At 63.6% G+C, this 24659-nt stretch overlaps 2 protein-coding genes across 5 annotated transcripts; both read right to left on the reverse strand.

The window, feature by feature from the left end:
* Window positions 1-1133: 1133 nt before the first annotated feature.
* On the reverse strand, window positions 1134-3979 carry LOC102018404 (death domain-containing membrane protein NRADD-like). 2 transcript variants are annotated; one of them, XM_013513388.1, is made up of 5 exons: window positions 3685-3979; window positions 2884-3022; window positions 2100-2289; window positions 1856-1998; window positions 1134-1765 (listed from the first exon to the last, which is right to left on the reverse strand). In XM_013513388.1, the coding sequence occupies exons 2-5, from the start codon at window positions 2924-2926 to the stop codon at window positions 1446-1448; spliced, it is 696 nt and encodes a 231-aa protein (XP_013368842.1). In that variant the 5' UTR covers window positions 2927-3022; window positions 3685-3979; the 3' UTR covers window positions 1134-1445. The 2 variants fall into 2 exon arrangements, with proteins under 2 accessions (XP_013368842.1, XP_013368841.1); XM_013513387.1 differs by having other exon boundaries at window positions 2884-3499.
* A 383-nt stretch (window positions 3980-4362) lies between these two features.
* Window positions 4363-24659, reverse strand: Nbeal2 (neurobeachin-like 2; the record flags this gene model as incomplete). Of its 3 annotated transcripts, XM_013513384.1 has the most annotated exon segments (53): window positions 4363-4792; window positions 4877-5012; window positions 5336-5484; window positions 5564-5722; window positions 5821-5937; window positions 6123-6217; window positions 6323-6495; window positions 6665-6774; window positions 6862-6951; window positions 7554-7670; window positions 7740-7837; window positions 7928-8045; window positions 8144-8253; window positions 8352-8482; window positions 8583-8723; window positions 8810-8934; window positions 9260-9355; window positions 9443-9759; window positions 9872-10032; window positions 10463-10598; window positions 10684-10808; window positions 10933-11090; window positions 11166-11315; window positions 11405-11773; window positions 11882-12019; window positions 12330-12489; window positions 12583-12761; window positions 13278-13787; window positions 13871-13956; window positions 14061-14220; window positions 14376-14537; window positions 14614-14767; window positions 14857-14959; window positions 15060-15219; window positions 15456-15589; window positions 15707-15881; window positions 16228-16320; window positions 16417-16499; window positions 16696-17017; window positions 17415-17534; window positions 17681-17813; window positions 17897-18492; window positions 18860-18958; window positions 19281-19364; window positions 20710-20790; window positions 21097-21203; window positions 21345-21627; window positions 21715-21800; window positions 23715-23797; window positions 23970-24094; window positions 24194-24275; window positions 24367-24495; window positions 24571-24659. In XM_013513384.1, coding segments are annotated over 53 exon segments (8199 nt in total), but the record flags the coding sequence as incomplete, so codon positions are not given.

Here is a 24659-nt window from a genome sequence, read left to right on the forward strand (position 1 = left end):
GGTTACGGCCTGAGGGTCACCTAAGCATGAAAGTGGCTATAAACTTTCTGCCCTCCCTTGTGTAAGGGAAAGATGCAGATTCAGCCTGTGACATATCTGGGACTCACAGAGCAGCCCATCCCAGGTGGGCATCTCATTTCATTGAGGGGACAGGATTACTTTGGGTCCTGGTACACGCCGCATTGGTGGCTGTACACAGTTCCTAGTAAGGTCTCCCTACTGCGGTGCCACCCATCCCAGCTGCACCCCCAGAAGGCACAGTAACCAACCTACCTGTTCCTGTGCCCTGCCCTAACCTGCCAGAGCAGCTCTGGAAGCCTGCTTCTCTCCTGAGTGCATTCTTGGTCTTGTAAGGAGAGTCCTCCCTTCCTTTTCCTGGTCTAGAGGTGACCTGAGGTCCTCAGTAACTAGCTCCCCACAACAAGCCTGCTACCTGTCTAGTAGTGCGGGCCTTCAGCCTTCCCTTCTGTTGTCACACAAGTCTGAAGAACAGCCTCAGCCAGCCACCCAGTCTATGGCCATACCCTCCTAACGCGCCTGATCTCACCAAACAGCCTCTCAACGTGATGCAGCCAGCGAAGGGCAGGTGCCAGATGGGAACTGCAGTCTGTGCCTGCAGAGCCCATGCATCTCTATTGGCGTGCCCTACCCGCCTTCCCAGTGCGGCTTGGAGAGGCTCCTCCACGTCGTAGGCAGTGACCGCAAACTGCTTCAAGCTTTCCGTGATAAACAGTGCTGCTGTATGCAGGCCATAGGTTTGCCGCCCCTGTCCTAGGGACTGCCCCAGGCCTTGTTCTTTCTCTTTCTCTGTACTCCTTCCCTTGGGCATTGAACCCACTATGTCCCCAGCCCCACCTCACCCTTTCTTGGGGGGGGTTTGGGGGGTACCGGGAATAGAACTCAAGGCCTCACATTTGCCAGGCAGGTGCTGCGCTGTTTAGCTACATCCCGGGCCCTCGCCCCACTTTTTGAGACAGGATTTTCACCAAGTTGCCCAGACTCTCCTCTAACTCTCAGTCCTTCCTCGGCCTCCAAGTTGTTGGGATTACAGGTGTGCACCACCGTGCCTGTGCGCCACCATGCCTGGCACCCCAGCCCTTTCCTGGGCTCAAGAAGCCAGACAGAGCCAACACAAAAGTCCAAAGGCACCTTTAATATACAATACAAAAGTAGAAAACAGATAAGCCTAGATAAGGGGAGGCAGTGTGGGGACTGGGAGAGCAGGATCACTCCTCGCTGCCTACTCCCCACCATGGCCAGTGTCCTGCTCACTTTCCAGGAGGGAAGCACGAGATAGGAGTTGCGGCTGGATCCTATGTCCCTCCCCAACCCCCGCCCAGAACAGTGCAACCCAAAGCCTGCAATGCTAGAAACCTGTGAAGGCGAAGTTGTTGGGGGAGGCAGGGGTGGTGGGGATCACCAGAGCAGGCTGTGGGGACCGTCACTCACACCACAGAGCAGCCTTCCCCTGCAGATCCCAAGACCCGAACCACGTCTTCCCGGCCCATGGCAGCCAGGGCGTCCTGTAGTACCCTGAGGGTAGCTCTGCTGCCCTCCTGGCTGGCCCAGTCCCTCAGCAGGTTATAGGCTGGCGCCTGGCCCTGGGCCATGGTCTCCACAACCTCAGCCTGGTACCCAAGGCGACCTGCCAGGCCCTGCCAGCCCTTGTCAGGTTCGCCTGACACCTCCAGGAGCCGCTCCACTTCCTCCTGCTGCTGCCGCGGGAGGCGAAGGTAAAGTTGGCAGCCAAGGTCAGGATGCAGTCCTGGGGCAGAAGACATGAGGGTCATGAGGGTGGGGGTGCAGGGCACGAGGGGGCGCATAGGGGTAATACAGAGTGAGGAAAGGGGCTCACCCTGGCTGGGGGCACAGGGCTCTAGACCAGTTGGAGAGTCCAGACAGACGCTGCTATTGCCAAGCCTCTGGTCCCTGCTGAGGGCCCCCAGCTCTGCAGTCCTAGCTTTGGCCAGCTGCTGTCTTTGCTGATGTGAGCGCCAGCTGTGGGGAGCAGGGGGTGCTTGCCAATGTGCTCCCACCTTCACCAAGGCAGGGAGCTGCCTGAGAGTCCAGATGTGAAGGGTCTGTGCCAGGACACCTACCATTTGAAGGCCACATAGGCAAGGAGACCGAGGACCACAGTGGCCAGGAGGGCACAGTAGACGGGAATGATGCTGCCTGAGGCCCCTGGAGGCTCGGGGGGGAATGGGGAGGAGGTGTTGGGGGCCAGAGCTCCCCCAGCTCTTGCCCATGCTCCTTCCCTGTCTCTGTCTTGCCCGCTCAGGGTGTTATCTGTGGAGGAAAGGATAAGATAGGGTCAGGAGCAAGGCGCAGGGCACGGGTTCCGCACAGCCGCACCTGGACCTTGCCTGGACAGTCTTAACAGTCCTCACCACATAGAGTCCGAACCCTATGGCATGGTGTCCAGTGCTGACTGGCCTTTCCCACCCTAGCTACTGCCTTGCCTTCGCTTGCCACGCTGACCCCCAACCCTTCCCTGGTGCACCCTACCCGCCCAAGCTTCCAGACTTCTCTACCTTCCCTGACAAGCCAGCGGGCATCTCCTACTCTGGAAGCCGTCCCCGATGTCTCTGGCTCCACCTGTGCCACTTGTGTGCTGTGGCGTCAAACTGTGTCTCCCTCACCCACTGTGCCCTGTGAGCATGAGTGATTCATGTTGGGGCGCTCTGTGCACAGGTCTTGTAGGTTATTGCAAAACAAAGGTGAGCTGGAAGGAAAGTAAATGCTGCCGCTGTCTTAGGGGAAGCTAGTTCCCCTCCGATCCAGAGCAGAGGAGGTATAAGGGGCGTGGCCCCCAGAGCCAGTGAGGAGCGGAGTGTAAACTGCCCAGCTGGGGTGCCTCCATCTGGGGTGAGGGATGCTTACCTACGTCGGCCACGCCTTTGCTGTGGCTGGAGTTGTGAAGCATGGTCCCGTCCGCGGGCAGGGCTTCCTAGGGCGCTGGGGCAGGCCTTGATTGTAGACAGCACCCAGGCCAGGGAGCTGGGCGGCTGCTCCTTGGGGTCTGGAAGGGGGGACGCAGCGATGAGTCGCTCCTCGGGCCTGATGTCAGAAGTCCCTTTGTCTCCCCTGCGCACATTCCATCCTCATTGACTCCAGAGCGCTACCAGTTTCCTGCTGTCAGCTGGGGTGGGGAGACAGGGCTGGCCCTAGGTGGCCAAAGCTGGACGGTCAGGATGCCACCCTGTCTCAAAGACCTTGGCAACACCTGGTCTGAGCGCCGGATGGAACGGGAAGTTAAGGAGACAAGTCCTCTGAGGGCGTCCCAGCCAGAACCAGGCCTGGAGACGGGGGCCCGTCGGGGCTCGCCCCAGACACCTCGGCATGGGCCCCTGAACCCAACTGCTAAGGTCCCAAGGCAGAAGGCCTTCCCAACGCAGTACTGACTCTGCTCCCAACCCTTCCTCCGGGTCAGTGGTTGGGTGGGCCTAGGGCTTCCGCGGGTTCTTTCTCATCAGGGCATTTGCAGGGGACCTGAAACCTGAAGAACAGGGCTGCTCAGTCCAGGACCCAGCTGGACCTAGGGGCTGAATCTCTTGGGGCCTACTGCTTCTTGAGGTCTAGGGGAGAAAGGGCCAGATCTAGGGCAGCATTGAGGCCAAGGAGGGCGGGGACGCGGGCTGCTGTGGCCCTCGCCAGTGAGGTGTGCACGTTTGCGTCACTTACCACATGGGGGGCCCTCCGGGGATCCTGGCTGGTGCTCTGGCCTGGGAAGCTCGGGCAGCAGACAGGCCTGGCATCCACCCCACCCACCCGGAGCTGCCGGATGGGAGCCCCTCCCGCCTGCCCATCCGTCTCCAAAGCCACACAACACGCACGAACAGCTCAACGGCCGCGCGCCCACACCACCCTGCCTTCTCACACACGCAGCTCAGACGCCGGCCCCCGCAGGGCCAGCGGGGCTCAGCGCGGGCAGCCCTGCCTCCCTCTGCCCAGCACCCCCGGCGTTCCGCCGCAGCCCTCCTGACCTGCCGCGCGCCCCTCCGAAGGTGCCCAGATCCACCCGGCCGGGCGGGCCGGGGCCTGGGCTGCCCTGGGCTGCAGGAGGCCGGCGGGAATCCCGGAGAGGCCAGACCTCGGCGCTCCCGAGCCGCAGAAAGGAGGGGCGGCCCCGGGAGGGCCGCGGGGTCGGTGGAAATTGGGGCAGGACAATGAAGGGGCGGGGCCGAGGGAGGGCGCGGCTTTGCCACCACCCCGCGGGAGCTAGGAGGCACCCGGGCCGAAGGCGGCAAACGAGAGGGAGGGTGGGGCCCCAAGGGCAAGGGCTGCACGGCTGGGGAAACCGAGGCCCCACGGTCGCGGAGACGGGAGACACCCGGTGCATGCATGCTCGGAGACGGAACGGCTACAAAACTAGGCCAGTTTTATTGCTCTGAATGGGCAAGCGGGGACCGCCTTTGGGGATTAAGGCCACGGACGGTCCTGTGCTTCGCCTGGGGGACCCGGACTCGGGAGCTGGGGATTCCCGGCCCGGACTGTGCAAAATGTGCCGCCACAGGCGCAAAGACCGGTCCTCGGCCTCCCGCCCTCAGCCGGCGAGGGGCGGGACTTCCGGCGACTCCGCCCGCCCCTCCCGGAGGACGGGGCGGGGCCTCCTGGGCCGCGCGCGGGGCGGGGCCTAGCACCAGGGCAGGACCCCGTGGGCGGAGCCTGAGCAGCCGCGTGGGTGAGCTCAGCGCGCGTCGCAGGGGTTGTACTCGGTCTCGCCCGAGGACACCTGGGAGATGCGCCGCGAAGACCGCCACAGCTTCCGCGCGAACTGGCTGCTGCGCACCTGCTCGGGGTAGCAGAGGTGTGGGCTGAGCCGGGTGCGAGGCCCCTGGCGGGTTCGAGCCCGCTCCCCCGTCCGGATCCTCACCTCGGAGGGCTGCCCTGCGCCCACCACAATCAGCTTGCCGTCCTCCAGTCCCACCAGCACATGACTGCGCTCCTTGGTCACCGCCACACTGCAGATGGGTACCTTCATGGGCAGCGCGGGCGCGGCCGGAAGCAGTCTGGAGCAGGGGAGGGGTGTGAGGAATTCCTAACTCCGAGGGGACTTTGCACCCGGCAGCCAGATGTGGCTTACTCATCCGGTATGCCCCGTCACCCACCCGTCCTCATTTTGAGGATGGCTCGGTTGAAACGCTCAGACATAAAGAGTTTTCCTGCAGCTGTGCGGCTGAGAGTGGTCAGAGCAAGAGCTCCCCATGAAAAATGAGGTGAGCAGGAATGTGCCCACAAACGTGTACGGTATGTGGTCCACGGGAGTACCCCCTGTCCTCTGCCTGTGAGCGCCTCATGGAGGGGCCATGAATTCATAGAACGGAGGGCTCACTTGTTCAGGTGGAGGATGTGCAGGGTGCACTGGGCAGTGCCCAGCAAAACGAAGTCCTCCGTCACAGCCAGGGCTGTAGGCTGCTCTGCCAGAGGCAGCGAAGCACGCAACTTCCCATTCACCGAGTACAAGTGCAAGGCGTGGGTGACCTGGAGGGAGACAGGCAAGTCAGCAACTGGCCCTCCATCCCAACTGCCCCACTGCCTGCCGGGCGCTCCTTCCCCTTACCTGGGCTCCTGGACGTTCCCACGTTGAGCTGTGGACCACAATCTGCCCTTCAGACCCCAGGGCCAGGTGGGACACAGGTCCGGGCAGCGAGGCCCCTGGAGGCTGTAGCGCTGCCACAAACTGGCCCCGGCGTACAGTATGGATGATCACAGTTCCATCCTGCAGGAGGGCAGGTTAAGACACTGGGCAGGGGGTTCTGGGCTCTGGGGGCGATACCCCACATACCCAGCCTTCCCTGGGCACACGTGTACACACACCTCAGATCCGGACACAGCCATGTCGAGTTCCGTGCTGATCGCCACACAGCTCACTGCAGCCTCATGCCCATACAGGACCTGCACGGGCTTTGGTGCCAGCCCTACTGATAGACCACCCTGTGGAAACCAGGGCTGGCTCAGGACTGGGCCCGGATGAGAAGGCTGAGGCTCAGGAAAGAGAAGGCCCTGTCCACAGCCAGAGAGCCCTAGCCTGGCTCATGGCAGTGGAAGGAAGGGGGTACCGGGGCAGATGGGCTGCAGGCCTGAGCTTCGGACCCCACACGGCTGCCCACCAGGCACACCTGCTGTAGGAGCCGCCACACCATGCACGTGGTGTCCCGGGAGCCCGAGATGAGGTAGATGCCGCAGGTGTCCAGTGCTAGGCAGGTCACTACATCTGCATAGGAAGGGGAGGACACCATCACCACACCTCCCCGGCGGGCTTCAGACCCCACCCTACACCTACATGGCTCATTCGCCCCAGCATCAAGGATACTCGTACCAAGGTGGCGGCTGAGCTGGTTCAACAGCTTGCCCCGGGGTAGTGCGGTCACCCGCAGGCTGCCATCCCAGTGGCCACCGCTGAAGAGCAGCTTTCCATCAGGGGCCACTGCCAGGGCTTGTCCACTCACGCCACTGCCTGGCACCCACGGGCCACTCAGCAGTCTCTGCATCCTGACCCGGAGAAGGGCAAATAGGTGAAGCCAGGTCACAGAGCGGAAACCCAGGCCCTGGGTGATCCTGGCCAGCCCCCTGCCCTCCCCTGCTGCTGGGTGACATCCTGCTTGAGTGGGGAGGTGGCATTTACAGCCCACCCCCACCCTACCCCAGCCCTGTGTCCTACTTGGGGTTGCCTATGATGGGGTCTTTGCTGAAGCTGAAGTAGTTGTTTATGTTTCGGTCATAGGGCAACCAGTTGTGGGTGCCTAGCAGCCCATTGGCACTCACGGTCACCTGCAGGCAGAGTGGGGGCACAGGTGGGTTTGGCGAAGAGCTAGAGAGGGGGTGGAGTGGAGGTGGCGGCCCTGCCAGTGCACCTACCAACAGGTCTGGCGAGCCCTGGGTGATAAAGGAATGGGGCTGCCGGTGGGGGACCAGGGCCAGCACGAGGGGCACGCCGTCACTGATCACCTGTGGGGACAAGTGCAAGCTGGGAAAAAAAAGTACGAGGCTGGTAGTGACAAGTGCCAGCAGTCTGCTCTCTAGGGCACCATCCCTTCCTTTGCCCTCTGCCACCCGGCATCACAAACTGTCACAGAGGTCCCTTCAAGAAACAGACATGCGAGTCGGATGAGTGTGCAGGAGGGCATCTCTGAAAGCCAGCGTGAGACTGGGACGGATGCAGAAGACCCTTCCAGAGTACCAAGCTTGGCCTCAGCCTAGATTTTCCCACCTTGTAACACTACATCCCCTCTCCCCTAGGAAGAGGGGAGTCTGAAAACGTCAGGCTCAGGAGTAACACTTGATGCAGCCAGGGAGGTGTCCGAGGCCACATCCCCTCCGTCCTTACCTCCCGAAGGCCTTCCGAGACTCTTCGGCGAGTCTACAGGTTGTCCTGGCCTTCGGGAAGGCAACTCTCCCTCCTGCCTTCATATTGTGTCCAGTTCATATTCCAGGGTGCCTTTGTGTCAGTGAGCTTGACTCAGGGTTCCCATGTGCCCCACACGGTGGGTAAGGACAGTGGGACTCGGCCACTTCACTCAATGGAAGCCGAGGTCTCGCCCTCCTCTCACCTCTGCGAAGAAGGCCTTGAGCTGATCCAGGTGCTGGAAGAGGCTGGGGGAGTTAGTGTCCAGACGGGCCAGGCGCTGGGCAGCTTCCTCGGCCGACAGCCGGGGTGGATGTGGCTCCTGCAGACACGTGGCTGGTCAGCACCGGGGCCTGGGCACCGTGACCACCATCCCCCAGGCTGGTCCTACCTTCAGCAACTGGCAGGGAGTCTGCCCGAAGTTGCTGATGATGCCCTCCAGCGCCTTGCGTTCGCGCTCATCTGCCACGTGGTCCAGGTCCACGGCCCCTGTGCGGGAGGAGAGCAGCCAGGACTCTGTCTGTGCCTCCTGTGCCCCATCTGTACCCCAGCCCCGGCGCGTGTGTAGTGCATGCCCACCCTCGTAGGTGCAGTAGTAGAAGACATTGAGGGCCTCCTCGGCTGCTGGCCCCCGCTGCTTATAGCCGAAGATGAGGTCAATCCACTCGTGCAAGTGGGCAGACACATGCTCTGACTCCTGAGGGTGCAAGGGGGCCATCAGCCCAGGGACAGCGGAAACCCCCTGCCGTGACCCCTGCCCTGGCCACCTGCCGGTCTGTGTGGTCACCTCCTCACCAAAGCCCGGCGGTGCTGCTGGATGAAGTCCTCGGGGGAGCTGGCCCAGGGGGGCAGCACCACATCACCCACCTTCTCATTGGTCAGCTGCAGGCAGCCCAGGTCGAAGCCTAGTGAGAACCAGGTCAGCAGTGTGCTCCCCCTGCACGGTGCATCCTCGCCACCCCAGGTTCCGCACCCCCGTGGCAGCCAGTGTTCCCCTCGCTACCGTTCTGGTTCTCCAGGAAGTCCGGAAAGTAGAAGAACTCGGGGATGAGCTCCTTCACGTCGGCCGGGCTCTCCAGGCGCGCCTGCCAGGCTGCAGCCACCGAGTGAAACTGCCGATCAGAGCAGTCGAAGCTGGGGGATGGAGTGGCAATGGGCCAAGGTGAGGCGATGGGGAGGCAAGGTGGGAGGAGGGGAGAGGCAGGTCCTCCCCTCGGCTGCACCCCTGGCGCACCGGCCACTCTGCAGCTGGACGTGCAGGGAGGTGAACGGCTCTACGCGGATGAGGTAGTGCATGACACCCGCCGCATTGGAGTAGTGGGTGCCATAGTGGAATTTGTCGATCGCGCCCTCCGGGTCCTCAAAGCTCTCATACCTGGGGCCATGAGCAGGGGGAATCAGCAGCAGACCCCTCCCCATGCCAGCCCCACCCCGCTGAGCCCTCCCTGCCCACATGCTCACTTCTCCCGCACGAGCTGGGCATGCTTGGGGTTCACCACACCGATGGGTTTGGACAGGTCCCGGAAGACAGCCGGGTTGCTGAGGTCCAGGGTCGGGGACACGTAGTCCTGTAAGACCCAGGGGAACTGGCCGCCCACCCAGGGAAGGGGGCACATGAGGGTCCTGCCTGCCAGCCCCGCCCTGCCCTTACCCACAGATGGGCACAGAGCCTGCTCATGGGTTGGGGGGGGCACAGCGGGGAGAGGCAACAGTGGAGGACAAACTGCTCTGTCCAGGGTGGGACACATTCCTTTCAGGGAGAATAGGAGCCAGGGCCAGGCTGGTCGGGGGTGCGGGCCGGCAGGGAACAGCGCCAGGGGTTCAGGGCACAGCCAGTTAGGACCCAGCTCGGGACTCAGCCCCCAGGGAGGAGAAGCTGAGCAGGCTGGAGGAGGCAGGCAGGGCCCTCACCACAGGGTACTGGGACAGGTCATTGTAGGTCCGCCCTGCGATGGTGTTGAGCTGCATCAAGTACTCAAAGTTGGAAATCTCCCGCTGGGCCCATTTCTGGGGAGCAAGGGCAGGTGGGAGGTGAGCCAGCAGCTGTTCAGCATCCCCTGACTTTCGGGGTGCCAACTCACTCAGGGTTCTCACCTGGGTAAGACCGGAGGCGCGCAGCATCTCCTGCGGGGAGCGGCTGCTCAGGTAGCCCTGGGCGGGTGGCCGCAGGCGCAGGAGCCAGGAGTACACCTGGTTGCGGACCTGAGTGTGGGGGGCCAGGGTGCAGGGCTGGGCCCGGGGTGCCTGGGAAGGAGACGAGGCAGCGATCCCTGCGCCCCGGCACGGGAAGTTCAGGAAGTAGTTGGACTGATCGATAAAGAAGAGCTCAAGTGCGGAGCGGCGCAGGTTGAAGCGCCGCAGGTGGACCTCCCTCAGCTGGGCCAGGGGGCGCCGGAAGTCGTGGCCGATGCCTGCGGGAGCCACAGCAGGCGCAGGAGTCACTAGCCCCGGCCCAACCCCAGCCCAACCCCAGCCCCCGCTGGCCCCGGCCATGCCTGTGCACCCCGTCCCATCAGGACGCACCCTCCTCGGTTTCCACACGGTCCACACTGCCATCGTAGAAGTAGACATGCTGCGTGGTGACCTCCAGCAAGCCCGGGACCACAGCCACCACCGTCACCAGCTGACACTCAGCTGACAGCACCAGCTTCTCATGCTGCTCATCCAGCTCTGCCGCCTCCATCCTGGGGCCAGCACCCACCTCAGCTGAGGCTCTGGCAGCCCCTCCTGACCACCCCCAAGGCCACCAAGTCCAGAGGTCTACACGCTTGAGCCACCCACACCTGTAATCCCAGCACTCTGGGAGGCTGAGGCAGGGGGATCACAAGTTCAAGCCCAACCTGGGCAACCCACTGACTTAGCAAGAGCCTGTCTTGGAATTAAAAAGGGCTGCAGATGCAATTCAGTGCAAAGGCACTGGGCTCAACCCCCAGCACCACTAACTAAATAAAATGAAGAGCAGCTGTCAACCCTGTTACCTACGTGACTCTCCTCCCAAGCACCTCAGGAAAGGACCTGGACTCTGAGAAGTGTATGCATACGGGAGCAGAGGCCCTGCCCGCCACCCGGTCAGATCCCAGGGGCCCAGGGCCAGCTCCCAGCCTCGCCACTCACGGCGTCTCCAGCCCAGCCAGCTCGTCCTCCCCCAGCTGGTCTCCCTGCAGCTCCTCAGGCGGGCTGCTGACTTTGGCCTCTTTGGACACAGCCAGAGGCAGTGAGGCCTCCTCGGCAAGCGTCAGGGGGACCTCCCCTGCAAGACGGAGAGGGTGCTCAGCCAGAGAGAGGCAGGCGGGGACACACCAACCAGGCGGACCCCGCACGGCACCCTCTCTCACCCAGATTGTCACGCAGGGCACTCGCTTCCAGATGAGGGTCGAAGTGATGGTTGGGCACCAGCTTCAGGCGCATGCGTGAGTATGTCTCGGCACTGGACAGCTTCCAGTGGGGGGTTGGGGGGTCCCTACAGATGGACCCCCAGGAGTCGTCAGGGATGAGCAGAAGGCTGGAGACCCCCTCTTCCCGCAGGCCCCACAGGAGAGGTGCTGGAGGCTGCTCCCTCCCCACTGAGCCCTGCCCCTGCCCACCTTAGTGCCCAAGCGCCACAGGGACTGCAGAGCTGGCGCCACGTGGCCTCCCAGTGCAGCAGGGCCGCCGAGTGCTGTGCAGCCTGCTGCTTCAGCACCGTGGCATAGCGCAGCCCCTCCAGGCGCGCCCGCCGCTGGGCTGGCTCCAGCACCAGCTCCTGCGGGAGAGGAAGGGTGGCGGTCAGTTCCAGAGGCCACGTCTCCAAGCCAGTCGCTGCCCTGGGGCCACGCACCTGGAAGACCCGGCGACTGTGTGTGCGCTCACGCTGGCACCGCTGCCCGCTGCTCATAAGGGTGTCGTAGCAAGTGTTCCAGAAGCCTGACATGAGGTCGTGGCTCTTGGCATACGTGTCCATCTCGAACTGCGACATGGTGGGCTGTACCTGTGAGACCGGCGGAGACAAGAGTCTGGTAACCGAGGCCTGCTCCCAGCCAGGCCCCACTCCTTTCCCTCCATCCCCAGTCCAAGCACCTGCTTGTCAATGAACTGCCGCCATTCAGGCGTAGCACAGAAGGCCTGGAAGTCCTCGAAGAAGGTGGGGCTGCCATTGGTGGGCGGCAGGGAAGGCAGCCCCCACTGCAGCCCCAGCGGCTCGTAGGCGCGGTCCAGCAGCGTGCGCATCAGCGGCACCAGCCATGAGCAGCGCTCCGAGGCGGTGGCTGCCGCAGCAGCCGTGGCTGGGGGCTGTGCACACTCAGCGGCCACCTCTTCCTGCGAGGCCGTCAGCGCCCGGCCCAGCGCAGCCTCCAGCTTGGAGAGCACGTAGCAGGCCTCCTCGCGGCGGGTGGGCACCGCGGTCTGCAGCAGCGTGTGCAGCTTCACATAGGCCTGGGCGTGCAGCTGTGGGTGGGCGCAGGGGCGCGAGGGTGGGTGGGTGACAAGGGTGCACCTAGCACCCCCAGAGACCCATACCCGCCACCCTCTCCCACCTCCCGCCTCCACACTCACCTGCGGGTCCTCCAGCAGGATGTAGCCGAGCACAAGGCGCAGGCCAATCTGTGCCATCTCGCGGAGGTCAGCCGTGCTGTTGGCCAGGTGCGGCCAGGCTCCCAGGCGATCGAGCAGGCTGCACACACCTTCAAAGAGCTACCGCGCGCGCGCGCGCACACACACACACACACACACACACACACACACACAGGTTCTGGACAGATGTCGCCACCCCAGGTAGCCAGGGGACCCATGGGGAGGGAACAAGGTTAACCCAGGTAGGGTCTATGCACCAGTGGTGGCCTGCATGCGTGCCTCCACCTCCCCTCCCGGCACCCCCAGATGGACCCCCAGGAGTCGTCAGGGATGAGCAGAAGGCTGGAGACCCCCTCTTCCCGCAGGCCCCACAGGAAAGGTGCTGGAGGCTGCTCCCTCCCCACTGAGCTGTTCTCCTTCGGCTGTTCACCTTCTCGCTCCACAGCTCCTGGTTCCCGTGGCCCTCGGCACACAGGAAGTCCTGCAGCAGCCGAAGCAGCCACAGTGCCTGCTGGGTGAGGCCGGCCAGGGCCCCGGGGGTGGCCTCTTTGATGTCAGTCAGGGCGGACTCCAGCATCATCTCCAGGAGGCTGCGGTGGGTGAGCAGGTGGAGCGACTGTTCCCCATCTGCCTCCCTTGCCCAGGCTCCCCAAGACCCCGCACCCTCCCCGCTGCCTTCGCACCTACGCTTGATGCAGTCGGGCGGGCGCACCAGGGTGGCCGAGGCGCCCAGCTGGGTGAGCACCGAGAAGACCTGGCCACGCTCCCGCCAGGCAGCCTCATCGCTGCCCTCCACGCCCCTCCATGTCACTGAGAACAGCACGTTGGTGAGGAGGTTGCATAGCTCCTCCTCGGGGGTTTGCTGTGGGCACAGGCAAGGGGTGCGGTAACAGGCTGGGAAGGGAGGACTATCACCCCGACCCCCCACCCTGTCCTCACTCAGCACCCCTTATCCGCCCAAGGGTGGAGATGACAAAATTCAGCTAACAACCGGCCCAGAACCAAGCCTGCATGAACAGCGTAGGGTCACCAATCTGAAGTAGAGGAGAAACTTGGGTAATTGTTTTTTTAGTTTTTTTTTAGGCAAGGTCTTGCTGTGTAGTTCAGGCTGGCCTTGAACTCACTGCATAGCTCAGGTTGGCCTTGATTTACAGTGAGCCTCCTGCCTCAGCCTCCTGAGGATTACAGGTTCCTTAGGGTCCTCCCAAAGCCTGGCTGGTGTCCCCCACCTTGGTTCACCATGCTTGCCTGGTTCCAGTGCACCCTCCTGCAGGTGACTGCTACACGGAGCAGTACCAGGCCCAGCCACAGCCTCAGCTGTGGTTTCAGAGATAGCCACGCCTTCACAGAGGCCTCACCGCCAGCTCAGCACCCTCACCTGAGGGTTGCTTGTGTTGGAGGTGTCGTCCCCGCTCACAGCAGGCTCCAGGAGGCTGCCATCCTCCAGCACGTTGGAAAGGCTGGAGCTGTGCCGGCCAGGGGCGGTGGGGAAGGGCCGAGGCCCATCAAGCGGGGAAGGGGTGCCAGGCTGGCTGGCTGGAGTCAGGGTCCCACTGCTGCTGCCGCTGAGCGCTGTGGTGCCTGAGCCCACGCTGGCCCGCTCCAAGCCCAGGTCAAAGGGCGTGCAGAATGGGGAGAGAGCTTGGTAAAAGGCTTCGGGATCAGGGCCGGGGCCCTCTGGGGGCAGGAAGACGTCTGAGGGCTCCACCGGGGACTCTGTGGATGGCAGGGCTGGCTCCGGGGAGGCAGGCAGCTCTGGGGCAAAGGGTGGGGGGCCCCCGGCTGCAGCAGACTCCAGGACATACAGCCGGGTCAGCACATCCTGCCAGCCAGCCTGACGGGCCAGCAGCCGCACGACGGCCGGCTGTCCATAGATGAGGTGGAAGAGCTGTGGGGCCAGGCATGACGATGAGGACCCATCCAACTGCCCGCCAGGCTCCAGGCCCCAAGCCCTCCTCGTCTCTCACCCACCTGGCGGCAGATGTCCAGGCGCACGCTGAGGTCAGCCTGGAGGGACAGCTGCACCACAGCCAGCAGGTCAGAGAGGTTCAGGCCATCTGGCAGGACAGGCAGAGGGGCCCTGAGGGGTTGGCCCTTCAAGAAGGGCTGAGATGCATACCCACACCACCTGGCCTGCCTCTTGACCCCAGCCAGGTCATACCTGCCCCCAGGAACAGCCTGTAGAGGCCCTGGCAGAGCTGTGGGGAGACAGTCCCCTCGGGCAGGCAGGCAGCGAGGCCTAGGAGCCCAGTGTCTCGCAGGCGGAGCCGCTGGCGGCTCCGCTCGGGCAATCGCTCATTCAGCTGCAGTCTGCGCAGGATCTGTGGGGGCCGTGGGACTGGGTGTCGTTATGGGCCAGGACTTTCTCTGAGACAGGAAGTCACTGCACAACTGTGTGTCTCCAGGAGAGGCCCGCGAAGGTGGGCTGTGTCACCCGCTGAAAGGCCGCCTGGGACGCCGAGGTAGCAGGGTGTACCTTACAGACTCGGTCGGGCACCAGGGCCGAGGACCCTGGCCGCACCAGCAGGGCCAGCAGCACCTCGAGGTTCCCAGGCTCCAGCAGGGACACAGCCAGGGAGTCCTGTGCTGAGGAGGAGGCCTGGAGCAGGCCCAGCAGCAGGTCCAGCACGCCCACCACCTGCGGATGCGAGGCTGCTCGCCACCTGGTCCACGCACCGCTCTCCCGACCTCACCCTGGCACACCTCCAGTCTACCTGGTTGTCATCACCCATCGCTGCCAAGAAGCTCAGCAGGACCTGCAGGTCCTCTGGGGAGGAGCTCCGCACCAGGAACTCGCGAGCCAGGCCCAGGAGGGAGGTCTGCACCGTTCGCAGGTCATCCACCGCCAGGGGGCGCTCCCGCTGTGGGCTAGCAGGGATAGAGGGGCGAGATGAGCCAGGCAGGAGGGCAGCAGGGCCCAGGGCAGCTGCCCCACACCCCTCATCCCACGGCCTCACCCGTAGTGGGTCCGCAGCGCGTCAAGGATGAACTGCACCCCGTACTTCCTCCGCAGCTTCTGTCGGTGCTCGCGGATGATGCTGGACATGTACTGGATGTGGCCTGAGGGGCACCCGCAGAGCAGCCCTCAGCTCCTCCAGCCCAGGCCCACGTGACTGCCAGGCCTCCCAGGGCAGGGTCACGCCCCACTCCCGACACCTACTGAGGCGCACAGCGAAGTCGCTGAGGGTCCAGAGGTGGAAGTGGAAGAGCAGATGCTGGTACAGCAGGTACAGGAGGGGCCCCCTGCTCTCCGTGGCCACCTGCTCCATGAGCAGCTGGGCGGACATGAGCACGTTCATGTCCATGCCCCGGCTGGGCACCTGCGGCGGAGGCGCGGCGGGCGGAGGTGTCAGGCTTCCCGTGCAGGCACGACCATCCCCATTCCTGCCACTGCTGAGTGCCAGGGGCCGCCTCCTCTGGGGCTCCACTGCCCCTGCCTGGCTGCCCTTCCCAGGGCCTCTTGTACCCTCAAACGCCACCCTTGCAGGGGCTTCTGCCTTTTGGTCCCCTGGTTCAGTACACAGACATGGCCCCTCTGCCGCCCGCCGGAACACACCTTACGTAGCAGGGCCCCGATGATGGCAGGGCCCTGGCACTGCACCAGGCTCTCCTGGTTCACAGTGTGGCCCTGCAGGAAGTTACGCAGCATCAGCAGGAAAGCGGCCACTGCGTTCTTCTCCATCCGGTCCTCTGCCGGTCACCAGGAAGGAGACAGGCAGGTCAAGGGCCAGCGGCTGTGAGGCTTCAAGCACTCGCACCCCATCACCCCCAGATTCTGCCCCATGACCCAGGCCCTGGGATGCTCACCTGAAGACTTGCCCAGTGGGAGGAGCAGGCCCTGGCTGTTGTGGCCGGAGGTCAGCTCAGGCCCCACGAGGTCATGTGTTTCAGCTGGGCCTGCCTCGGCCTCTAGGGGCTGCGCAGCCACTCGATCCAGCAGGGGAAGAAGGGCAGCCATGCCCCCCACACAGTTCACCACATCCTGGGAGAGGGGTGAGGGTGACAGGGCAGCCCCTAGCCTGTGTCCTGCCCTGCGGTGTGCCCCCAGGGCATCTAGTCAGGAAGCCCAGATCTAGGGAATCTTAGCTGTCTTATTTGCTCCTTTGTCTTTTTGAGACAGAGTCTCACTATGTAGCCCAGGCTGGCCGTGAGCTCACTTTGTAGCCGAGGCTGGCCTGGAACTCACAATGATCCTCCTGCCTCAGCCTCCTGAGTGCTGGGATTACAGGTATGTACCACTACACCTGGCTAGTTTGGCTGTTTTGACCAGGTCTCCTCTACCTGCTCAGGGCCCAGCCTGAGAGGCTTGCCACGCGTTACACACCCACCTTCACGTCCCACGTCTCCACCCTGTGTCCCGTCAGGCGGCCATCTAGCCCGTGGCCAGGGGACAGGTCCAGGCAGATGTTGTTCTTACAGGCCTGGGGGAGAAGGGTGAGCAGGTGGCAAGGGTTGGACAGAGGAAGGGGTGGCAGACAGTGTGGGAGCCAGCACAGCCCCCTCTGGTCCCCAGATACCTGCGGGGAGTAATGGAGGAGCAGCTTGGCTCCCAGCTCGTGCAGTTCACCTTCGGGCTTGAAGGGCGCGGGTTCGTTGGGCCCTGGGGAGGGACAGCGGGCTTCAGATCTCCCTGGTGCTCCGGCCACACCCATCTGGAGCCAGAGGGGAGGACAGAGTCCCAGCAACACCCTCTAACACCTGGGCCCCAGGTCCCTGGCCTCGGCATCTCATAAGGCCCAGCCCCTGGTCTTGGGACAGCAGCACAGGGACAGGGCCGGGCGCAGGGGGCTACATACCCAGGGCACACAGCGTCCGCAGAGCAGCTGCCTGCACGGCCTCGTGGAAAATGGCTACAGCCCCCAGCTCGCCCTCCAGGGACGTGGGGCTGCCCCACCGCGTGTCCTGGGTGCCTGCAAGCGTGGAGCTGACGCTGCCCTCCTGCAGGGGGGCCACCAGCCCGGACCCCCAGCCCAGTGCTGTGGAGGCCGGGACCGACTGGGAGCGGGTGAGGGAGGGGTGTGCGTGGGCCAGGGCCGTGGGGATGGCAGCCGTGGGCAGCCCTGTGGTGGTGGTCGTTGTACGGTGCCCAGCAGAGCCGATGCAGCAGGAAGAGAAAGGCTGCGGGGCCAGGGTTGGGGGACTGGTCAGCTTGCAGCAAAACCTGAGGCGCCACCTACGTCTACTTCCTCCTGGTGACCCCACTGGCTGTGTGGACCCCAGAGGCTGAGTTCTTTCTTTTTAGTTTTTTGAGATGGCATCTCACTGTACCTCAGGCTGGTTTTGAACTCACTATGTAGCCCAGGCTGGACCTCAACCTTGAGGCAATCCTCCTGCCTCAGCCTCCCAAGTGCTGGGATTCTAGGCATGCACCACCATGCCTGGCTTTTCCTGAGGACTGAATTCTAAGGCCCGGGTGGCAAAGGGAGGACACACAGAGCCTCTGAGCCGCACCTCACCCAGAGCACTCCAAGAGCCCACACCGACCCAAGGTCTCCCCAGACCCTGCCTGGCACACCTCGCTAAGGCAGGGGCAGCGCAGGGGTGCTGTCTTGACCAGGTGGCCATCTTTGTAGACGTGGAGCAGGCTCTGGCTGAAGGGCCGGCGCCCAGGCACATGGACAATGGCCACGCAGTGCTGGAACAGGAGCCAGGATGTGAGGGTGAACTTGGGACTTGATCTCCCTCGCTCTCCGGTACACACAGGCACACATGTGCACACGCGCGCGCGCGCACACACACACACACACCGGGCCTGAGGGAGCGTGGGCAGCGAGACCTCACCCAGGCGGAGTTGGCGAAAGTCTCTTCGGGCAGGCTAATGGTCTGATACTCCTTCCGTGTGCACACAGCCACGACCAGGGTCCCCTCCGCCGTGAAGAAGGCCTCGAACCCTGAGCCATTGCTGGTGAAGAAGCTGGGGACGGGCAAGCTGGTTATACCCACTTCCTCCTGCTTGCTGTGGCAGTGGGTCCCCGGTCCCCGGCCCCCATCATCCACCTGTACAGCTGCTTCCGCTGGAGTGGCCGGGCAGGAGCTGGGGCTGGCGCTGGGTCCGTGGGGTGCAGGCAGAGCCAGGCGTGGAAAGTGAAGCCGGGTCCTGGCCAGCGCTGCACGGGTGGCACCATGATGCCCGCCATGCTGGGCGTGAGGTCGAAGTAGTGCAGGGCACGCGCGGGACCCTGGTGCCGGGCCATGCCTGACAGCGCTCGGATGACAGAGCCTGCATGGCGGGCCCTCTCGGCCTCAGCTCCGTCTGAGTCCAGGCCGCGTGGGGGGCGCAGCAGGCGACGCAGCTCCAGGGGGCTCAGGGACACTCGGCCCAGCGCCTGCAGCAGGACCAGCAGCTGCTCCCGGCACCGGGCCCCCAGGGCACTCCCCACGTTGAGTGTCTCCAGCAGGGAGCCCACCAGGCCTGCCTGCACGCAGGTGGCCCGACTGGCGGCACAGCTGTCACAGAGCCACCGGAGGCGCTGGACCAGGAAGAGCCGCAGCTCAGCGGTGGGCAGCGCCGGCAGCCACTGGATCAGCACCAGCACCGGCTGCTCGTTGCGTATTGGTGGAGGCGGGCACGTGCTGTGATCGCCTTCCACAGCCTGCGGGGGAGACAGTGTGACAGTCACCAGCCCATGGCAGCATCCTGCCCACAGCCTTGGTTTACTGGGCTCTAGTATGAGAAAGCAACATGTGCTACCCCTGTGCGCATAGAGTCGGAGGTACACGGGGATGGGTGGCCCCTGACAGTAATTCTCCAGCCCTGTCTGCCTCAGAGCCTCAGCGACAGCCTGGGTTGGCTAAGCCCCGAGCAGCACACTACTAGGATGGCCCCACAGTACTGCATCCCCACTCCAGGGAGCCTGACAGCGTGGCCTGGCCGTGGCTCACACTGTACAGGATGCCGTCAGCACAGCCCTCCCAGGTGATGACCTCCCACTCCCAGGCGACCCCAAGACCCGCCCTCACCATGTTGAGCAGCTCCTGTAACAGCCGGTGAGTGGGGGGCCCGTGGCTCTGCAGGACTTCCTGGAGGTGCGGGTAGCCGATGCGTTCCTTGAACACCTCCTGGAGGGAGCGCGGTGTGCAGGCTGTGAGCATGTGCGTAGCCCTGGGACAGGCACACACCCCGCAGAGACCCTGCGGGGCATTTCTGGGTCTCTCTCGCCTGGCTCTGCCTCAGGCTGGGAGGTAGCAGAGGGATGGGAACCTGGTACACCTCGGGAGGCTGGGGCACAGGCTGATGACACCTGCCCAATTTGCCCAGTGGTGCCCGGAGGGCAGGGCGGGCATCTCCTCAGCTCCCCTGTTCTGCCCCAGGAAGCAGGATTCTTATGGGCCACTTAATGCCACTTTAAGGCCCTCCGAGGCCAAGCCCAGGCATCCTCACCTTGGCCGACGGGGAGCCACTCATGACGCAGGTCAGCACGCGGACCACGTGCACAGCGATGGCATCTGTGTCCTGGTCCAGGACCTTGGGGAGGGGCGGGTGCAGGCTGTTACAGCTGGCAGCACTCTGTACCCCAAGGCCCGCCAGGGGCCCCAGCTTGTGCTGGATCAGCAAGCCGGTGTGGGCACCCTCTACCTGTCCAACTGTGGTGACCCAACCCTGTCGCCAGACCCTCTGTGAGCAGCTTGGCCAGACCTCTGACAAAGCGGCCTGGGAGGAAACTGAGGCTGGGACAGGCCTCAGTGGGACAGATCCACGGTGGTCATTCACACTGCACCCCCTTCCCATTCCCCAGTGGGTTTAGCCCCCCGCCACATCCCTGCGGGTGCAAGCAGCCAGCAAGAGTCCATCACCCACATGATTGACAGCGGGCGGAGGGCAGCGGGACAATCAATCAATGGATGTTACAACCAGAAGAACCTTCGAGACCTCTCCGTCCTACCCTGCCCCCTGCCCTGAGACCCAGGTGGGGACTCCGGCTCAGCCTGATTAGACCTGACAGCCAGGGGCATACTGCTTGCTCCCTGCCCGCCCCAAGAGGTGACAAGGACACAGAGCTGTCAGTAGGCCTTCAGCTCTACTGTAGAGCCTTTTAGTCCCAGCTCTGGCCAGCTCCCCCGTTTGGCTCATGCAACCTTTTCCCCATCTCCAGGCCTCAGTTCCTTTGTCTAGAAAAATAAAAGAGAAGCCAGGCACAGTGGCACAGGCCTGTAAATGCAGGACTCTAGGAGGCTGAGGCAGGAGGATCACTGTGAATTCCAGGCCAGCCTGGGCTACGTAGTGAGACCCTGTCTCAAAAAAAGCCAAAACAAAACAAAACAAACATAAAAAAGAAAAGGGGAGTCAGCTTGCTCTGCCTGCTTTGTAAAAGAATGGACACACAGGCTCTCAGAAAATGTCCACAGCGCAGTGGACACAGGGCTGCCCGATGAAGACAAAACCAGGGGTGGGGCCCGTCTGGCCGCCCAGAGCCTCACACAGGGGAGGCACAGCCTCGGGGCCTGGGGTGCAGCCGGGGACCCACTAAGGGTTGGCAGGAGACGCCCTGCCGGCGACCCTGCCTCCACCAGTGATGACCGCGGAGTCCCTGCGTGTCGGGGCCTCTGTGTCCCCTTTTGAGACATGGGGTGGGTGGTTGAGTTTCGAAGGTTCCTTCCAGCATCTGGCATAGCCACACCCCAGTGCCCGATTCTGATGCCAGGCGTGTGATGGGCCACTTCCCGCCACAGCCCTGGGATGGGCTTGGAAGGTGGGCGAGACAGCACGGGGACCCACCCCGCTGCTAGAGTGCAGAAAAGGCTCCAAGAGGGAGCCGGGCAGGCAGTGCCCAGGGAGGGGGTGCCTGAGCCGGGCAGCCCCGGGGTGGTACCTTCTGGACATCGGGCTCGGTCAGTAACCGGGTAGCCAGGTCACTGTCCCCCTCAGGGGGCGCCCGGGCCTGCAGGTACAGCTGTTGGGGAGGGGAGCACAGGGCGAAGGGGGCGGAGGAGAGGAGGAAGACGGAAGGGGTGGGGTTAGAGCAGGACCAGGGCAGCTGCCGGGCTCTGCCCAGAGGAAGGGGCCTCCCGAGTCCCAGGCACAGTGGGGAGAGTGCGGCTGAGCCCCGGCCTCTGCTCCTCCCTCCCACGACACCGCCCTGCTGCGGGCTCAGAGCCACCCGGAGCCATGCCCGCGCCCGAGCCCCAGACCCGCCCCAGAACAGGCCGTGGCCACATCTGCTCTGCAGAACCTGACGCCCCAGCCTGAGCCCGCGCACCTTGCTGTTCTGGATGAGGCGGATGAGGTGTTCGAAGCAGTTGTTGCTGAGGAAGGTGGCCTGCAGCACCGGCCGGTCGTCACAGGCCAGCATCATCGGGATGGCGTCTACACGAAGGTCAAGTCAGGCTCACAACAGCCTGGGGGCGGCCGCGGCGGCAGCCTCCCTCTGTGCTCCCCGCGCTGCGCGTCCACCGCTACGGGGCCCTCCCCTCAGTGCCCTTGGGAAGCCCAGGCAACAGTACCCACCAAGCATGCTGATGCGCAGGGAGACCAGGGCCTCCTCGGGGCCCGAGTTGGGACTCGCTGGCCAGTCGGCATTGAGGACGCGGAAGTAGCCCTCCAGCAGGGCACGGAGCTCGGGCCCGCGTGGTGGTGCACGGCTGGCATGCAGAATGTGGACGGCACCCACCAGGGCCTCCAGGGCCAGCGGCAAGAGGCGGGGGTCCTGGGCCGGCCGGCGGCCCCAGCCCTGCACCACACCCAGCAGGCCCTGCACGGAGCAGGTGCTCACTGCCATCTGCCCGTTCTCCTGCAGGTGAGGGCAGAGATGGGCAGATGGGCAGGAGCTCATTTGGAGCCGCGGCCCCAGCCCACGCTTGCCTTCCTGGTGGGCTACCTTTCCTCCTGCGAGCACGGCGCTGAAGAGGTGGATGAGCCGCAGCAGCAGCCCTGGGGGCAAGCGGTCTGCATCCTGCAAGCTCTCTGCAAGCAGAGGGGACAGGGGCACAGGACGGTGTCACCAAAGCCGCAGGGCTGTGGCCAGCACACTGCTCAGGAAGTGGTGTCCTGGCCTGGGGACATGGAGTGGGAGCTGGGCCGAGAGGACTCCCCTCGGCCGCAACTCCTTGGCGCCGTTCTAGGGGACAGGGTGGGGAGATGACACGGGGCCCTGCCCTCAGACCCGAGACTGCTCCCCAGGCTTACACCCCAAGTGGGGGGCTGCAGGGTAAGCACATCCCCCTCCGCTTCCCCATGGTGACCCAGGGTTTAGTTTCTCAGATGCAAATCTCCTGGTGGCAGGTGGAGCTTCAAGCCCCGCTGGGGACCCTGCTGGATCAACAGTCCGGATGCCCTCTCCGCCCCCACCTGCCACCCAGTCGGGGACTTCTAGGGGCTTTCACAGCCTCATTTACTGGAGGTCCACCTGGCCCTGCTCCAGTAAAGCCGGACGATGCCAGGCCTGGGGCTGAAACCCAGACAGCAGAAGGGGACCAGCCCCGGGTCACGTGGGGAGGGGCTGGGGGGACTCAGATGGGGAGGGAGAAGGCCCTGGGGAGGGGGCTTTTGAAGGGCGAGAATGCTGTGGGCAAAGACCGGGTGACCGTAGCATCCTAAGAGGAGGACACAGTGACAGTAACATCCCAGGAAGGAGGGCTGGACAGAATCGGGCAGGACTGAACCCTGCAGGCCAGCAGGGGTTGCCACTCCAGGGGTTCACCTTGGGGGAAGGCACCAAATCTAGTCTGTTTCAGGAAGAAGGCTCATAGCTGGGTGTGGTGGTGTACACCTGTAATTTCAGCACTTTGTGGGGCTGAGGCAGGGGATTATAGATTCAAGCGCAGCCTGGGCAATTTAGCAATTTAGTGAAATTTTGTCTCAAAATAAAAAACAAGCCAGGTATGGTGGCATACCCTCCTCATAATCCCAGCACTCGGGAGGCTGAGGCAGGAGGATCATCATAAATTTGAGGTCAACCTGGGCTACATAGTGAGTTCAAGGCCAGCCTGAGCTACATAGTGAGACTGTCTCAAAAACTAAAAAAAAAAAAAAAAAAAAAAAGGTGGGGGGATGAGGGAATATAGTTCAGTGGGAAGGCCCTGGGCTCAATTCCCAGTGCAAAAAAAGAAAAAAAGAGCTGAGTGTGGTGGCGGACGCCTGTAATCCCAGCACTCAGGAGGCTGAGGCAGGAGGATCACTGTGAGTTCAAGGCCAGCGTGGGCCACAAAGTGAGCTCAAGGCCAGCCTGAACTGCATAGCGAGACCCTGTCTCAAAAAGATAAAACAAAACAAAAAAGTGCTGGGGAGAAACTGAGGCAGGTTGTTCCCCAAGGTGCCTCCGCTGAGCTGGACTTTGGACCAGGCCAGCAGCTCCTGTGCCTCACAGAGACACTGAGGGACTCTGTACCCCAAAGTCTGCAGTCTTGCAACAGCCCTGCCCACCCTGAGCCCCTCACACAAGGCCTGGCCACTCTTCCTCCAAAGAAAGCAGAGAAGGGACTCAGGAGCGGTCTTGAGGAGGGACGGGACCGGTGCGGGCTACAAGGAGCGGATCAGGAAGTTTTCTGGTGTCTGGATCACAGTATCTTCCAAGTGGCCACGACGACCCGAAAGACAGGAAGATGGGAAATCCAGGGTGCAGATCAACACCCCACTTCAGCCCAGCCCAGGAAGAAAGTTACTTTGCCCCCCCCCCCCCGTGTCCCTTCTCTCCTCTGCCCCTGAACTCCTACTCGGCCTCCAGAACCCCCAAACACCGTGGCTCCTCCAGGACTGGCTGCTATTCAGCTAAGGGTCAGGGAACTGCAAGGAACAGCCCGGGCTTCGGGGCGGGGCCAGGTGGTGCCTGCAGGGCAGAGGCGGGGCTTGGTGGGCGGGGCTTGGTGGGCGGGGCCTGACCTTGGAAGAAGGTGCTGAATTCGCAGGGCAAAGCAGCAGGAGGGAACTTGTACTTGCTCTTCTCCTTGGAGCTGATGACCTCCCTGGGGTAGCGGGGAGTTGGGCGTGAGGGCAGGCTCTAGGCTCCATTCGCCTGGCTCGCCCCACGGTGACCCTCCTCCAGCCTGCGCGAGGGCCCAGGCGTGCACACCAAAGCCCGGCACCCCCATTTTTCCGCAGCCCTTTCTGGGTCCCCTGCCTGAGGCTGGGTCTCACCCACTGTGCTGGCGCCGCCAGGTCTGGTAGGGGTCAAAGAGGCCCTCACAGAGGAGCAGGGCATGAAGGGCCACGTTCTCCAGCTGGGTCCCCTGGTCCTCCTGGGGTGGGGGTTGTCCTTTCAGCTGCGGGTATGGGGAGAGGGAAGGAGGATGAGGATGGGTCAGCCCTGCCGTGGCCACAGCTGCTACCCACCTCTGCCCGCCGCTGAGAGCCCCCCTCACCTCAGCTACCAGCCCGGTCAGCAGCGACAGCACCTGGGGCAGCAGCACCTGGGCCCAGCCGGCCTCCAGGTTCTCCAGGTTCCTGGGGATGGGGAGGTCACACTTGTCACACTCACGAGCCACACCTGCTTCCCATTCCCCTCCCCACTTGGGGTGAACCTCAGGGGGGCCACCTGCACAGGATGACGAAGAGCTTGAGCAGCAGCAGAGCCTGCCCCAGGTCCCTGCGGTCCAGCTGCTTGGCCAGCACGTTCAGGGAATCCAGGGGGAGCAGCGGGACTTCCGCACCGGCTTCCTCCGGCCTGCGGGGAGGGAGCGTCACGGGGTGCCTGCCGGACCCAGCCCTGGGCCTGGCCTGCTCCCGCAGCGAGCCTCACCTTCGTGGCTCCAGGGAGGACAGCGAGATGCTCTTCTCGAAGGTACCCACAAAAGTCTTCAGCCACTGCTGCAGGTAACCCAGGTCCTT

The sequence above is a fragment of the Chinchilla lanigera genome, unplaced genomic scaffold, assembly GCF_000276665.1.
Source record: "Chinchilla lanigera isolate Chin_1 unplaced genomic scaffold, ChiLan1.0 scaffold00019, whole genome shotgun sequence".
NCBI lineage: Eukaryota > Metazoa > Chordata > Mammalia > Rodentia > Chinchillidae > Chinchilla > Chinchilla lanigera.

What these genes read in the sequence shown, in the direction of transcription:
- LOC102018404 (XM_013513388.1), bottom strand. Translation starts at nt 2,926, where the DNA reads ATGCTTCACAACTCCAGCCACAGCAAAGGCGTGGCCGACGTAG. An exon ending in GCCTATGTGGCCTTCAAATG is followed by an intron (nt 1,999 to 2,099) that starts GTAGGTGTCCTG and finishes TGCTCCCCACAG; the next exon opens with CTGGCGCTCACATCAGCAAA. An exon ending in GCCCTGTGCCCCCAGCCAGG is followed by an intron (nt 1,766 to 1,855) that starts GTGAGCCCCTTT and finishes CTTCTGCCCCAG; the next exon opens with GACTGCATCCTGACCTTGGC.